Consider the following 16,745-nt stretch of genomic DNA (forward strand, 5'->3'; position numbering starts at 1 on the left):
GCCCTGTGCTGATAATTATTATTATTCTTATCATTATTTATTTATTTATTTATTTATTTTTGGCTGTGTTGGGTCTTCGTTTCTGTGCGAGGGCTTTCTCCAGTTGCAGAGAGTGGGGGCCACTCTTCATCGCAGTGCGCGGGCCTCTCACTGTCGCGGCCTCTCCCATTGCGGAGCACAGGCTCCAGACGCGCAGGCTCAGTAGTTGTGGCTCATGGGCTTAGTCGCTCCGCGGCATATGGGATCTTCCCAGACCAGGGCTTGAACCCGTGTCCCCTGCATTGGCAGGCAGATTCCCAACCACTGCACCACCAGGGAAGTCCTGCTGATAATTATTGAAGCTGGAGTATTGATGTGTGGGTACCTGAGGTTTCATCAGTCTATTCTCTACTTTTATGTATATATGAAATTGTCCATAATAACTTTAAAAGAGACAATGTGGTAGAGGAAACCCTGGATCAGGCATCAAGAAAAGTTAAACTATTAAAAATAAGACAAATTTTGGATCCCTGGGGGTTGGACATTTTGCACAGACCCAATCACCCTCAGGGCCTCCCACCCACCTTGGGAGGCTGGATTCATTCTCTTCACCCTGGGTCTAGAGGCAACTCTTCTGATTGCAGGCCCACTGCTTTTTTTCCCTACACTGTGTGGGCCTCTATTCAAGAAACTCCAGGACCAGTGAGTGGGGAGCAGATAGACCAGCAGACAGTATGAAGCAGAAGCCCACCTACCCCTGGCCCGGCCCTGGGGCAGCTGCTGCCTTCACTCCACTCCACAGTTAATGAGGTAATGGTCCCCTAGGGAAAGAGGCCCTTAGTGCTGACAATGAGGCTAATTAGCAGAATGCCAATTAGTACCTGGGGACTGGCTATACATGGGAGGGGGAATTTCTTGTGTGGAAGTGGCTTCTTCAGAGGAACGGAGGGCTGGACTCAAAAGAGAGGATGGGAGCAAGGCCACAGTATCCCCTCTCTCCACGTCATCATCCACAAGCACACCCCTCCTCCAGGAAGGCCTCCTAAACTGCTCACTCTATTCCCCTCTGTTTCTTCCTGCTCCTGTGGTCAACTCTGAGATTGGGGAGTGAGGCTGGGGGAACAAAGGGCAAGATCCAGGACTGTGCTAAACTTTTTTCTAATTGAAAAATATTTCAGATATACAAAAAGATATGGAAAAATATATATAAAGTTCATATCCCACCACCCAGCTTAAGAAATAAAAGTCACCAATTCACTCAAAGAGCTCTCTCTGTATACCCCTGTTATCTTATCCTTTTCTCTCCACCTGCCATGGGAGGTAACCCTCCTCAGTCCAGTGTGAACTACATTCTCTTGTAGACTACACCATCTATTTTCTCTCTTCCCTCTGGAGCACTGCCAACCAATAGAACTCTGTGCAATGATGGAAATGGTCTATACCTGCACCGTCCAATATGCTAGCCACTAGACACGAGTGGCTCCTGAGCACTTGAAATATGGCTGTTGCGAGTGAGGAACTAAATCTTTACCTATTTCTAATTGTAATTAATTTAAATGTAAATAGCCAAATGTGGCTGGTGGCTACTATACTGGACACTGAAGCTCCAGGACATACGTGCCTGTCCCACGAGGGTGGGGACTTTGTTGTACTCACTGCTGTGAGTTTAGAATGGTGTCTGGCAAAGAGCAGGTACTCAATAAATATCTAAGTCAATGACTGAATCTTTACAGCAAGCCAGTTATTAAGTATTATTCCCATTTCCCAGTTGGGACCACCGAGGCCCAGAGAAGTGATGTGACTTGACAAGGTCACCAAGGTAGTAAGTGACAAGTCCAGGATTTGGGCCCAGTTCTTCCTGACCTATACCCTTATCCACTCCCAGGGGCTTCGCTAAGCCTCTCCCCTTGCAGTCACTTGAGGAACAAGAGGCAGCCCCTCTGGGCCCTTCTTTGGGCGCCTCCCTCACCTGAAGCTGCACCATCAGCTCCACTGTCCTCCAGGAGTCCTGGTTTGGCCCCGCCCTTCTTTTACCCAGGCATCCCTGTGTGAACACCTTGTCTTCCCAGCACCTGGTGACGGAGCTCCCGAAGCCACAGACAAGCGGAGCGGAGACGAAGTCACAGAAAGAAGAAACCAGTGGTGTGGAGAGAGGGTGAAGGGGCCTGTGCTGCTGTGTGTAGGCCTGGGGGCGGGCAGCTGAGACAAGCACTCAGTTCAGCCAAGGAAGAGGCAAGGACCTTTTCTAGGCTTTTATTTATGAAACGCTTATTGAACTGATAACAGAGTTAGTGTCTGTCATCAGCTGGTGGAGGGGGTTAGTGTGCATCCCCCCAGCCCCCGTCCCCTCCCCACCACGGGCACTGAAGCCGGGAGTGGCTCCATCCTTCCCTCCACTTTGGCAGTAATGAACTGGGAAGGGCCCTAGGGCAGGGAGGGGGTTCCAGGGCAGGAAGACGAAGGGAGAGATGGGAAGGCCCAGGGCAGAATCTGGTCCTCCTGGAGTAGGAGGCTGGCCCCAGGCATCCTGGCAGGAGTTTTGCTTCTCCTTTGTAGCAGTGGTTTGAACTGGGCAGCGAGGAGGATGAACTTCTCTGGACCCTCTTCTGCCTCCCCAGCCCGGGCTTGAGAGTGTCCTCTTTCGCTGCTTCTCAAGAAAGGGTCCTCTGTGACTCCTCTAGTCCCCTCCGGGGATGCCTGCCTCCCCCAGGTCTCAGAGGCACTGCCCTCGGTCCTCAGGGTGAGGGGGCAGGGAGCCAGATGAGGTGGAGCCCAGCGGCTGGTGACCTCTCCCGGGCTGGAGAGCTATGTCCACACTTCTAGGGGTATCATGCCCTCCTTGCTACCCAGGGGGGGCAGCAAAGACTCATCCTCCAGGAACTTGAGGGGGAAGTGGACCAGGTGGCCCTGGACCTGGGTGAGTTCAGACCGGGCCAAGGGAGGGCTGACCGTGGCCAGCGGCTCCGCGGCCACATACTCCCGGAGTGCCCGCAGGGAGCGAGTGGCGTTGGACGGCAGGCAGCGGAAGATCTATGGGCGAGGGGCATGGAAACCAATAAGGCTTGGGGAGACTGCCCAAGAGTCCAAGCCCAACTGGGCTAGACGCCCCCATGCCCACCATATCCCTCTACACTGACCCTGAGCCACTGAATCCCATGATGTCCCCAGACCCTCATCCCCTTATGAGGATGGCTGTGCGGGGGCTCCTCTCTATCCCACCCTAGACAGGATAATCCGTGAACTTCCCCCTGCCAGCACCCCTGCCCACCCGCCTTGCCCACCTGCTCATAGATATTGGCATTGCTCTCAGCTGTGTCTTGCCATGACTGGAAGAAGTCATCACAGACAGGGTCTCGGAGATCCAGGTCCGGCCGGGCATCTGCCCCGAGAATCACGCTGCGGGAGAAAGGGGTCCCAGCAGGGCCAGATTAAGATCCTTTGAAAGCCTGAATACCAGAAAATTATAATGTGCCTACCCAGGTATTTCAAAATAGAAGCAATGTTAAACAGTAAAATAAGTGTAAACGAGTCCAACAGAGCTTTAATTTGTCTCTACTTTGGCGACTACCTTAATGCTTTAAAAGATATACCAAGTTACTTTTGAAATATTTGTTTCTCATTTTTTTGGTATCCCTGCTTTGCCGGTGCCTTAAACTGGATGAGTCTGCCTCTTGGGAAATCCAGTACTACCTCTAAGCCATCCTCACACTTGCTCAGAAGGCAGACCCTCCCCCTTTCCACCTCTCCCACTACGCTGTAGCACCCCACCCCGGCTCTACCTGAAGCAGTGTTTCCGCAAACTCAAGGCAAACCTGCCCGCCTGATATTCCACACCATTCATGAGGGATGCCTCCATCTCCGTGTCCTCGATCAGCACAGCCAGCTCACTGTCCCGCTTCCCCAGTAAACTCCGGTCATTGATGTTTGCGGAGCCTGGGCGGGGGTGGGAGGGGTGCAGGACACACTGTGTCCTCCTGAGCCCAGGAGACCCCATCACCTCTACCCAAGAACCAGCCTGTGGGCAACACGCCTTCTTTGGCCTCCATCCCCAACTGGGCCTCAGCTGCAATCTCCATCACCCACCTCCATCCCCGTTGCCCCTGGCTGGGCCCTGCTCCACTTCTCCCCACCCTCCTCTCGTTGCCAGGGCCGAGATCCAGCACTGACCAATGATGACTGTCCGGTCATCTGCAATGAGCATCTTGCTGTGGATGTAGACGAGCTCTGAGACCGGGTGCCTACCCAGCTCTCCGTGTGTGCGAAGCCCACAGATGGAAATATAGTCCCGCCATGCTGTCCCCACTGTGAGTAAGAGATGGGGGGAAGGGGAGTGAGGTGAGAGGTACTCTCCATGTGCAGACAGAGCCCTGTCCCATCTACCTCCTCACTTCAGAAGCCCTGGTCTATATACTTCTCTCTGCAGTGTAAGGCCACCTGCGGGCTCAGGCAGTAGCCCCAGAAGCATGCAGGAGTGATAGCCTCCTTCCCTCCATCCCTGGGGATCCAGTCCCTCAATCGCCCCCTCCCCGGGGATCCAGGGCTTGAACCCCCAGCTCCCAGCACTCACTGGCTGCTTTGAGGCGATGTAGAATTGAATATTCCCCACGACACAGCGTCCTGAGGGAAGAGAATGGGTGAGGGAGGTGGAGACTGGGGAGGAGATGGGGGATGTCAGGAGAGAGGTGGACCTCAAAAGTCCAGCAAGAAGGGATCAGGACGGAGTCAGGATGGAGGCATAGGTAGGATGGGGCCATGGAGAGGCAGAGTCTGGCTGAGGGGGGCGCCGGGGGTCACCTGTAAGTGAAGTGCAGAATGGCCTGGATGGAGTTACCACCACCTGTGGAGATGTCGCCCTCGAACCCGGGGAGCAGGGGCAAAAGCATGTAGACTCGGAAGCACTGCCCCTGTCTGGGGAGGGGTGGAGTCAGAGGTGTGACCTCTCCCCCAAGCCCCACCCATCCAGTTGGGTTTAAACCACACCCACAATCCTCACACTCTGGCTGGTCCATCTTACTTGTGGGCCTTCAGGATTCTGTCCACAATCTCATCGCCCACCTTGTTCAGCACCGTCCGCCCATCTGAGCAGCTAATGAAGAATTGATTCTGGGGCAGGGACCAATGACAGACATCAGCAGTCTGGCCCCAGCCCCTGCCCTCAGCTCCCGCTGCCATCCCCACCCCCAGGCTCCAGGCCCTGGCCCCAGGCTTCTGCATTTCTCCAGGCCCAGTTACGCCAGTCCTCAATGATTGATGCCACTGACATCCTAAGTCTCTCCCCTGGGATGTCCCCTCCGTCCTCTGCCCCACCCTCCCCCAAGTCAGACCTCAATGTAGAGGAAGTGCTGGCTCTCCCTGATGGTGTGCTGGTAGGCATTGAGGATGGAGTTCTCCAACGTCCCCGCTGACCAGTGGTCCACTGACCGCAAGACCTGGGGGGGACGGCGAATATGCTGTGGCTCCTGAGCCCGGGAGAGGAGGGGTCTGGCGGGGGCTCTCAGGTCAGGGAGAGTGGGCCGGGGCACTGGGCTGAAGGGAGGGAGGCGAGGGCAGGCTGAAGTCGGAGCCTCACCTGCACGGTGGCGCACTGCACTCCCGGGAGCATGAAAGGGAGCTGGTTTGCGGTGCTAGTGGACTTGGGCAGCAGGTAGGGGTACGTGGGTATCTTGTACTTGGCCTTGGTGTTCTGAGGAAGAGGGATGGCAGAGTCAGAGGGAGGTGACGAGCTGCCCCAGGCTCCCTCCCGCCCTCCAGCCTCACAGGAGGGAGCAGGAGGGATCGAGCACCTTGGTGAAATTCCAGCGCTGGATGAAGTGCCGGGCAAGGTCCCTGGCGGGTGAGCCATGGACCACCACCCCGACGTCCCGCCATGGCATCCGGGGGGTGGTCTCCCTGTCAATGAAATCTGGGGGTCCCAGGAGAGTCAGGGGAGAGGTCAGGGATGGTCTCTTGGGGACACTTGGGGCAGGGAGGAGGAGGAGCCAACCCGAGGGGAGGGTGCATTACCCTTGACCCAGTTCATCCCATCCTCAGTCCCAGCCCTGCCTTCTGCCCCTGCTCCCAGCTCTCACGGGCTTTGGAGGAAGGGGACTCCTACCCTCAAAAGGCCGATCCAACTGGACCCAGTCGTTAGCGATAAGATTGCTGTAGTCCTTGCCCAGCCAGAAGAGTTGGTTGTGAGAGAGGTCTGGTGTAGCTGGAGGGTCTGAGCATGAGGTGGGAGGCTGTAGGGGGAACACACCCAAGCCAGGGGCAAGGAGAGGTCATGGGGCCGTACAGAGCCAGGCCAAAGAGAAGAAAGGAGCACTGGAAGACTGGGAGACAGAGAGACACAAAGAATGAAGCAGAGAGAGTTTGAGTCCCTGGTCCTCCCCTTCAGATGCATTTGAAATCCCTAGAGGAATGGGGGGAGGGGTGGGTAATGGACATGGGGAGGGGACTGGGTCATAGTATATTCAAAGCAGGTTCTTGGGGTCCCAGAAAGGCCAAGGAACCCTGAGTGTGGGCTTGGAATGACTGGAGGGGAAGGCTGGAGCTGGGAAGGGGTGAGGATTTAGGTTAGCTGAGTTTGGGGGAGCTCAGGAAGGCCTTGGGGAATTACCTGGGGGGCAGCTGACTCAGAGGAGTCCCCAAGGTCAGTCAGTCTGTAGTGCAGGTCATCCCAGCGGCCATAGGCGAGGTCCAGCCCCCCCAAGAAGGCCACTACTTGGTCCACCACCAGGAGCTTCTCATGATGGGCCCACAGAGTCACCTGGTCTGGGTGGCGCATCACCTGGAGCAGGTATGGGGGAGTTCATGAGAGTGAGCTTAGGTGGGAGAAGAAAGAGGAGGTGTTGGGGGAGAGAATGGAAAGACGGAAGGATGAGATGCTCAAGGAAAGGGAGGGTTGAGGGGATGGGAAAGTGTGGTGAGGAGGGCTGCAGGGAAGGGGTCTCTGAGGCCTGAGAGTCACCTTTACGTTGGGATGCAGTAGCATCAGAACCTTCTTGCTATAGTCACTGTTGATGGCCAAGGCCAACTCCACTTCCTTAAACAGCAGTACGGACACCTGGACACCCTCCTCCTGGTGGTCAGTGAGGGAATCAGATCCTAATGCCTCTCTTGGAATGACCCCTTCCCACCCTCCCAAACCCTTCCCCATGCTCAGGATTCCTGTATATTCCTCCTCCCTGACTGGAGGTCCTCAATGCTCTGCCACTTACACCCTGCTTTGTTGCTTACAGCAAACCTAGATTGAATATCATCTATCTGCTCAACCATCCACACGTCTACCCGCCTACCCAGCATTATCTATCCACTCATTTTCCCCAAAATTTACTCATCCCCTTATCTACCATCTATCATTCATCCATCTACCTACCCACTCTCCTACTGATCCACCTTCCCAACCTCATATCCTTCTATCTATCTCCCTCTCCATCATCTACCCATCCATTCACGCACCCACTCTCCATCATCCACATATCTTTCCTCCCACCCATCAATATCTATGGATGCTCCCAACATAGCAGACACTATGCCTTGTATTGGAACTAGTGATATTAATCAGTCCAGGGAGAGAGACAGACATGTCCACCCTGCAGTAACACAACAGAGTGTAATGGATACTGGGAGGAAAGTCTGTACCAGATAGAGGAAGGGCAAGAACAGGGAGGTGTCAGTTCTCCTTAGGGAAGGGGAGGCGGTGATGTTTGCCAGACACTGAGCCAGGATGGGCATATTTCCTCCTCCTCAAGTTTCAGATTCCCTGCCTTCCCCCATGCTACAGTCCCTTCTAACCAATCTCCACCCACAGGCCACCCCGCCACCATACCTCCCCTCCAGCCCAACCACTCTCCTCACCGCCTTCTTCTTGAGCATAATGTCCAGTCTCCAGTCATCTGAATGGGCCGGACGCTTCAGGTAAATCTCAGGACTCAACCTGGGATTCAGGGCAGGGGGTAAGGGCAAGCTAAGCTCCCGACAACAGTCACTCCTCCCCTTCCACTCCTTTTCTGACCCAGAAGCTGATCTGTTGCAGGCCCTATCCTACCGCTTCTTGCTCAGGCTTTTTCCCCACTTACCACCAGCCTGTGATGAAAATCTCTTCTTGAGCTTGCAGGATGGCATCAGCTGCAGCAGCAAAGTAACCTGCCCCATTCACAAACCTGGGGGAGGCCAAGCCAAGGAGGTCAGGGGAGTCAGAAGCCAGAAAGCTCTGGAGAGTGAAGACCGGAGGACAGTCATGGGTCAGAGGTGACAGCAGGGTCAAAGACCAAGAGTGATCAGAGAGGTCAGACAGTAGCAGGTAGATATATCAAAGTGGGATAAATTTGCCAGTATGAGCTAAATAAAATTACAAACTACAAAAGACACAACAAACCAAAGAAAATGACTAAAGATTGGGAAGATTAATACATCACATATAGGGCTTCCCTGGTGGTGCAGTGGTTGAGAGTCTGCCTGCCAATGCAGGGGACACGGGTTCGAGCCCTGGTATGGGAAGATCCCACATGCCGCAGAGCAACTGGGCCCGTGAGCCACAATTACTGAGCCTGCGCGTCTGGAGCCTGTGCTCCGCAACAAGAGAGGCCGCGACAGTGAGAGGCACGCACACCGCAATGAAGAGGGGCCCCCACTTGCCGCAACTAGAAAAAGCCCTCACACAGAAACGAAGACCCAACACAGCCATAAATAAATAAATAAATAAATAAAATTAAACTGCAATGTGGAACAAAATGCTTGAAGGCTTACATGCAAATGTAAATTATTTTAAAAAATACATCACATATAAAGAGTTCCAACATATCAATAACAAAAAGACGTATAGGCCAACTGATCAAAGAATAAGAACTGATATGGGAATTCCCTGGCCATCCAGCAGTTAGGACTCTGTGCTTTCACTGCGGAGGGCACGGGTTTGGTCCCTGGTCGGGCAACAGGGTCCCACAAGCCGCACAGCACAGCCAAAAAAAAAAAAAAAGAGAGCTGATAGTTCACAGGGGGAAAATGGCCAATCATAGATGAAAAGATGTTCAACTTCATCACTAAACAAGGAAATTGATATTAAAATGAATAACACTTTTTAAATTCACTAGATTGGCAAAAATTAAAATTGCAGGTTACATTCAATATTAGCATATGGGGAAGTGAGTATTCTCATAGTTTGTGAGAATATACATTGGTTTTATAGCTTTTTTAGAGGACAGTTTGGTAGTATCTATCAGAATATTAAATCCACATACCCCCAATACCATTAAATGCACTTCGTAATTCTATATCTAGGAAGACATCCTATTAAGTGCTTAACCAAAGATTATGTTCATTGCAGTATCGTTTATAAGACTGAAAGTGGGAAATAATGTAAATGCCTAATCTCTAACACATGTGTTAAGTGAAAAAGTAAAACAAAGAAGAGACTGCATGATCTCATTTACATTAAAACAAAAAGTAACATATATGCTAAGCACATGAAAATATGCAGGAAAAGATCTGGGAGGATAAATATCAAACTATCACCAGGATTACTTCTGGGGAGAAAAATGGGATTTTGGGGAGAGGGTGTAGAGAAGAACTAAGGGCCGGGGGGTAAAGGCTTGTGCAGAGAACTTTAATTTTTTACTTAGTATGTTTCCGTATTGTTAGACTTTTAATAACTAACAGTCCTGTTTGATGGTGAAGAGCAGGGTCTTGACCTAGACTACCTGGATTTGAATCCTGGTTCCACTGTTTACAAGGTGTGTGACCTTGACAAGTTACTTAACTTCTCCTTGCCTCAGTTTTCTCACCGGTAAAGTGGAAATAACAACTGTACCTGCTTCACGGGGTTGTTGTAAGTTCATAAACACAAAACACTCAGAACGGTTTCTGGCACACACTAAGTGCTACGTAAGTATTAGCTATGATCAGTTCTTATGTTAAAAAATAAATCTCAGGCTTCCCTGGTGGCGCAGTGCTTGGGAATCCTCCTGCCTATTCAGGGGACACGGGTTCGAGCCCTGGTCCGGGAAGATCCCACATGCCGCAGAGCAACTAAGCCCGTGCACCATAAGTACCGAGCCTGCGCTCTAGAGCCTGCGAGACACAACTACTGAGCCCGTGTGCCACAACTACTGAAGCCTGTGCGCCTAGAGCCCATGCTCCACAACAAGAGAAGCCATCGCAATGAGAAGCCCACGCACCGCAACGAAGAGTAGCCCCCGCTTGCTGCGACTAGAGAAAGTGCTAGCGCAGCAACGAAGACCCAATGCAGCCAAAAACAAATAAAAATAAAGTAAATAAAATTTTAAAATAAATAAATAAATCTCTATCCCACCCCTCTAGGTCGTCACAAAGCATCGAGCTGATCTCCCTGTAGGGAGGGTGGGAGGGAGGCTCAAGAGGGAAGGGATATGGGGATATATGTATACATACAGCTGATTCACTTTGTTGTACAGCAGAAACTAACACAACATTGTAAAGCAATTATACTCCAATAAAAAAAAACTCAACACCACCTCCAAGAAAAATTCTTTCCATGACTCCTCTCTGCCTATGATAAAGGTTAACCTCTTCAGCTTAGCGGGAGAGGCACCGATCAGACCCTGCGACCCCCAGACTCTTTACTGACCACTGCTCCTCACGCTGCAACAGTAGTCAGTCTTGTGGTTCCCAAACACGTTGGGCTATTTCTAGCTGCTCTGCACAGACTGCCCTTCTCCATTTTCTTTATCTTGCTAAGGTTAACCTCAGGGTTACTGCCTTCTAGAAGCCAGTCCTGACATCCTACGCTGGGGCAGATGCCCCTCCTCTGTGCTTGGTACCCTATATCTACCACCAGCGTGGCAAACTCCCATTGTTTCGTGACTGAATCACCTACTGAGTCTTATCCCTGCCACTGGACCTGGCACAAAGTGGGTGCTCAGAAAATGTTTATTAAATGGACAAATAAATCAGAGACATTTGAGACCACTGAGAACAGAGAGGGTCAGTGTGGTGAAAGGAGGTTAAAAAGGTCACAGGAGGTCGGAGGGGTCAGGGTCAGAGATTACCCAGTTTGGGGTTCAGAAAGATCAGAGGGGAATCAGAGGGACCAGCATGATTAAAGAGGTCAGGGGGTCAGGGAGATTTGAGAAGTCAAAGGAGGAGGTTATTGAGGTCAGAAGGGGTCAGAGGAGATAAAGAGGATCAGGGACTCAGAGAACACCAAGGAGGTCGAAAAGGCCACCGACAATTTCAGAAAGGACGTCAGTGTCTCACCACCGGGCCAGGGTCCCAGGCCGGGGTGGAGCGTAGCTTTCGTGCCGGTGCAGCTGTACAAAGTCTCTGCCCGGGCCCCGGGCCAGCTCAGTGATCTCCTGGGCCCACCACCGTGCCTGCCGGTAGCTGCTGCACTTGAGAATCAAGGACCTGGACGGAAACAATGGGTGGACCACAATCCTCACCCCCAACACCTCTGGCCTGGCTCAGAAACCTCCCCTTTAGCTATCACCTCTTTCCTACCTCCTCCCTTAGTCCCTACTTGACTTCACAGGGACAGGGAGTGTATCTGCCTTATTCACAGTTGGGTCCTTGGCACCTAGTATTGTGCCAGCCACTTAAGTTTGTTTTTTTGTTTTTTTGGGTTTTTTTTTGGCCATGCTGCACTGCATGTGGGATCTTAGTTCCACGACCAGGGATCAAACCTGCGCCCCTTGCAGTGGAAGCACGGCGTCTTAACCACTGGACCACCAGGGAAGTCCCTTAAGTTTGTTGAATGAATAAATGAATGAATGGAGTGCCCTATCTTTTGCACCGAAAGTCCTTCCCCCAGGCTTATACTCAACTCTCTTTCTCTGGGCCCAGCCTCTAAGAGCAGCCCCAAGCATCTGACTAGAACAGTTCTCTGGTTCCAAATCATGGCCGGCTCCAGGGAGGTGGGAACGCCTTCCTTTCTTCCATGGTCTCTTCCACTTAACTCCCCTTAGGGCCCCAGGCTGGCTCTTCACTCACCAGGTGTCCGTCCACACCAGGGAGGCCTTACCTGTGGGAGGTGTTGATCCGGACCCCATACCGTGCCTCTGTGCTCCTTTTCCCCACCTGTACCTTGAAGCCAGGGTCGAAGAGCTGAACAAATGTGATGGTGCCGGTCTTGAGGCACATGTACAGCAGGAAGGAGTCCTTCACCACCAGCCACCTGGAGTGGAAGGGCTCTGACCATTCCTCCATGCCCCTGGGATCTCCTTCCTCACCCCCACCCACTGCCCAGCGGCTCTGCTCAGGCCTCACCGCTTGGACCAGCGATAACAAACTTGGTCTCGGCCACAGAAGGTGAGGCCAGGAACACGGTGGCCACCTGAGCGCTTCCGGATCACCCCCTCCCTGTGGGGAAAACCAGGAAGAGATGTTGGATGAGGCTGGATGAGGGATCCAGACCTCCAGCCCACTGTGCACTGCTCTTTCCCTATTCTCATCCAGGGAGAGATCCAGATGTTGGCAGATGGCGGGTGAGGGGTGTCAGACACTCACAGTCCTTTGGATCCAAGGTCTGGGATAAAGGACAGCTGACTGACTTCCAGAAACTCTGTCTGCAGAGGAAGAAAAAGGCTCAGAGGAGAGACTCTTGTTTTCAGCCCCTCAGACTCCACCGACCCTGGTCCTCTGCCCCCTGCTCCATCTCAAGAGACCTGGCACCAGCCTCTTGACCTTACCATGGCGTGGTAGTTGCGGTAGAAAGACATGGTCAGGAGGCAGTTGAGGTAATTCTCCAGGTATTTCTGAAGTAGGGATGGGAAAGAGAGAGAGACAGATGGGACCAGAACCATTTGCACCCAAACACCTTCCCAGAGGACCTGGTGTCCGGTCCCACCTGTTTGCTGGATGCATGTCTGGCGGAGCCCTCAGGACCTGCTCGGCGTAGAGAGGGTATCTCTCTGTTGTTTGCCTCTTGGGCTGGAGAATAGGCAACGGCAAAGCTGTGGAAGGGATGGGGGAGGGTCAATAGGAGGATGGGAGGCTGGGTGCCTTGGTTCCTGAAGCACTGGAGGTAGGGTCTTGGAGGAGGCGAGGGGACCTAGAGGCTGGCAGAAGGAATGCCCCCTACCCTGAGGATGGAGACAGAAAAAGGTGGGAGGCTGCCAAGGGTACTTTGGGCATCCAGCCTTGCTGAGATACTGGCCCAGAACCATGGACAGAAAGAGCTGAGCAGGGAAGGTTTCCTGGTAACCGGGGTCAGAGGAGCAGGCCCAGTGGCCAGAGTTGGGGGAGGAAAGCAGCTGGGGGAGGAAAGGCTGTGGTCTGGGGATGAGACAGACGGAAAGCAGCCATGGGGGCTGGGGCAGTGACATCCCATGCTGCCCCGCCGTGAGGGGGCACCTGCCCTTCACAGGAGGCAGTCTTGTCCCCCTCACCGAGTCAGAGGGAGCAGACTCGTCAAGACTTTGTGTCTCAGGAGGTCCCGATGCAATTCCTGGAAATGACGGAACTTCTTCTTGGTTGTCCAGGTAAAGTCACCGTGAGTGAAGCGGACAGAATACAGAGTGCAGGTGCCCACCTGGGGGAGTGAGGAAGTGACTGAATGGATGTTCCCTGGTTGGGTGGCAGCCCCCGCTCTGGCCAGCCCTCCCCTTAGCCCCCTCCCTGGTGCCAGCCCAGCCACCTTGGATCCACTGGTGTATCTTTCAGTGCCCACCACCTGGGCTATGACGGGAACCCCAGGGGCAAACACCAAGGGGTGAATTTTCAGAGGCTGGAGGTCGTAGATGGCCAGAAAGGGGTGCATCCGGTCAGCTGACAGGAGAGAAAGTGGAAGAATGTGGACTCCAGGAGGTCTCAGCCCCCTCCCCCTCCTCTCCCTGAGGGCGTCCTCCCTGTGTACCTGGGTCCTCTCCCTCCTTCAGAGTGTCCACCTCATCGGGCTCCATCTGTAACTGGCTGGAGTCCAGGTCACCCCCAGAGGGGAAGAGGCTCTCGGAGGTCGCCGCCATCCTAGGAATATGGGGAGGCCTCAGGAAGGTGACCTGCTTTGCAGAACCCTGCCCCCCATCGCATCCCCACGGTCTTCCATCTCCCACAGGTCCCCCGCTTCCCCCCACTTGGCTCCCGCTGACTCCCAGTCTCTCTGATTATGGCGCATCGGTCTGCAACGCCCTGCCAACCCGCCTCTGATCTCCATCCCCTATCTCGATCCTTCCTGCATCCGGAATGCCTGAGTCCCGCCTCCCGTCCCGTAACCAGGGTGCCGAGGAACACCCGGCCAGGCCCGGATGGCCCCGAAGTGGGGCAGAGCAGAGAAGCCAGGGGAGGGGTCCCGGGGGTTGCCAGGGGTCCCGAGCCACCGGGGCTCCAGCCAGGCCAAGCCAGCTGGAAGAAGGGGTCCAGGCGGGAATGAGGAAGTTACGCGTTCCCCGCCCGGGAGGGAAACCCCGAAATCTGAGCATGAGGCTGAGTCAGGAGGACCCGCAGCCCAAGCTCATTCCCGTCCCCGCTCGATTTCCTGGGCCCGGGATCTCAGCGGCGCCCCCTCCCCGGTCCCCTCACCCAGGCAGCCCGAGCCGGCGGCAGCGCGGCTTCGCGAGCAGAAGAAGCCAGCAGAGTCAGAGCGGGAGCCCACACCCCAGAGGGCCAGGGCGGGGCGGGCGCTCAGGGCCTGCCCTTGGGGGCGGGACGGCCCCCGGCCTCACCTCCTCGGGATTCTCGTCGGTCCTGTCCCGCCGCCGCCGCCCTCGGCCCGCCCTGCAGTCCTGCGTGCAGCCTCGGCGCTGGGGCCGCCCTCGGCTCTGCGGGACGGCGCTACCCTCTCCGTTCATCGGTGCGGCGCCGTCTGCCGGGCTGTCAGTCTGTCCCGCGCCGTCGGTCCGTGCAGGCCCGCTCCTCCCTGTGGGCGCTCGGCTCTGCGCACCCTCCTCCGCTCGGGCGCCGGCCCCCCCGGGTCCTCTCCGGCCACCGATCCCGCCAGGGACCCTGGCGGGACGCGCCTCCGCGGCAGGGACCTGGCTGTGTCCCCTTCCCGGGCCTGCTGAGAACCACATTGGGCCGGCCTAGCCAGCGTTTGTAGATGGAAGGAATGATGAAAGGCCCGAGGGCTGGTGGCCACAAATTCATTAACGTACGCAAGCTTGCATTCTTTCATTCATTCACTATTTACTGCGTACTTTCTCCGCGCCAGACTCTGAGCATACAGTAGTGAACAAGACTATCACGGGACTTGCTCTTCTGGAACTAACAGGCTAAGGGGAAACAGGAAAAATTTCAGGTTCTAACAGACAAAATATTTCATTTTTTTAAAAAGTAGATTTCTTAATCTCTTCTATATGGAAGAGTGGGTTGATGGATATTTCTTCATGGACATTTGGGTTGTTTCTAGTTTTTGCCTGCTGCGAATAAAGCTCCTATAAACATTCCTGGGTAAGTCTTTGTGTAGAAATATGTTTTCGTTTCTCTTGGGTAAATAGCTAGGAGTGTAGTTGCTCCATCATTTTAACTTTTTAATAAACTAGCCAGACTTGTTTGATCTCTAATTGCACACATTTATATAGAGGCAGGGTGAAGAAAGTGACAAATAAAGGCTATTTTTAAATGGTCATTAAAAATCACTTTTTAAAAAATAGATCTTCATTGAAGTATAATTGTTTCACAATACTGTGTTAGTTTCTGTTGCACAACAAAGTGAATCAGCCATGTGCATACACATGTCCCCATATCCCCTCCCTCTTGAGCCTCCCTCCCACCTTCCCTATCCCACCCCTCTTGGTCATCGCAAAGCACTGAGCCGATCTCCCTGTGCTATGTGGCTGCTTCCCACTAGCTATCTATTTTACATTTGGTAGTGTATATATGTCCATGCCACTCTCTCACTTTGTCCCAGCTTACCCTTCCCCCTCCCTGTATCCTCAAGTCCATTCTCCAGTAGGTCTGCGTCTTTATTCTCGTCTTGCCCCTAGGTTCTTCATGACCATTTTTGTTTGTTTGATTTTTAGATTCCATATATATGCGTTAGCATATGGTATTTGTTTTTCTCTTTCTGACTTACTTCACTCTGTGTGACAGACGCTAGGTCTATCCACCTCACTACAAATAACTCAATTTCGTTCCTTTTTTTGGCTGAGTAATATTCCATTGAATATATGTGCCACATCTTCTTTATCCATTCATCTGTTGATGGACACTTAGGTTGCTTCCATGTCCTGGCTATTGTAAATAGTGCTGCAATGAACATTGTGGTACATGTCTCTTTTTGAATTATGGTTTTCTCAGGGTATATGCCCAGTAGTGGGATTGCTGGGTCATATCGTAGTTCTATTTTTAGTTTTCTAAGGAACCTCCATACTGTTTTCCATAGTGGTTGTATCAATTTACATTCCCACCAATAGTGCAGGAAGGTTCCCTTTTCACCACACCCTTTGCAGCATTTATCATTTCTAGATTTTTTGATAATGACCATTCTGACCAGTGTGAGGTGATACCTCATTGTAGTTTTGATTTACATTTCTCTAATAATTAGTGATGTTGAGCATCTTTTCATGTGCCTCTTGTCCATCTGTATGTCTTCTTTGGTGAAATGTCTATTTAGGTCTTACACCCATTTTTTAACTGGATTATTTGTTTTTTTGATATTGAGCCACATGAGCTGTTTGTATATTTTGGAGATTAATCCTTTGTCTGTTGTTTCGTTTGCAAATATTTTCTCCCATTCTGAGGGTCGTCTTTTTGTCTTGTTTATGGTTTCCTTTGCTGTGCAAAAGCTTTGAAGTTGAATTAAGTCCCATTTGTTTATTTTTGTTTTTATTTCCGTTACTCTAGGAGGTGCGTCAAAAATGATCTTGCTGTGGTTC

The 16,745-nt window shown here is 52.8% G+C and overlaps 1 protein-coding gene across 4 annotated transcripts; it reads right to left on the reverse strand.

The window, feature by feature from the left end:
- Positions 1–2,218: 2,218 nt before the first annotated feature.
- Positions 2,219–14,735, reverse strand: PLD2 (phospholipase D2). 4 transcript variants are annotated; one of them, XM_068530110.1, is made up of 25 exons: positions 14,595–14,735; positions 13,790–13,899; positions 13,571–13,701; positions 13,323–13,465; positions 12,782–12,887; positions 12,624–12,689; positions 12,442–12,500; positions 12,202–12,294; positions 11,957–12,109; positions 11,194–11,343; positions 8,040–8,123; positions 7,819–7,897; positions 6,929–7,039; positions 6,578–6,748; positions 6,074–6,200; positions 5,763–5,881; positions 5,549–5,662; positions 5,304–5,408; positions 4,994–5,082; positions 4,774–4,887; positions 4,547–4,596; positions 4,147–4,281; positions 3,759–3,912; positions 3,261–3,375; positions 2,219–3,009 (listed from the first exon to the last, which is right to left on the reverse strand). In XM_068530110.1, exons 2-25 carry the CDS (start codon positions 13,896–13,898, stop codon positions 2,785–2,787), a joined length of 2,802 nt encoding a protein of 933 aa, XP_068386211.1. In that variant the 5' UTR covers position 13,899; positions 14,595–14,735; the 3' UTR covers positions 2,219–2,784. The 4 variants fall into 4 exon arrangements, with proteins under 4 accessions (XP_068386211.1, XP_068386210.1, XP_068386212.1 ...); XM_068530109.1 differs by lacking the exon at positions 14,595–14,735 and adding an exon at positions 14,452–14,540; XM_068530111.1 differs by lacking the exons at positions 11,194–11,343; positions 14,595–14,735 and adding an exon at positions 14,452–14,540.
- Between the last annotated feature and the right edge of the window lie 2,010 nt (positions 14,736–16,745).

Source organism: Eschrichtius robustus, chromosome 20 (genome assembly GCF_028021215.1).
Source record: "Eschrichtius robustus isolate mEscRob2 chromosome 20, mEscRob2.pri, whole genome shotgun sequence".
Taxonomy (NCBI): Eukaryota; Metazoa; Chordata; class Mammalia; order Artiodactyla; family Eschrichtiidae; genus Eschrichtius; species Eschrichtius robustus.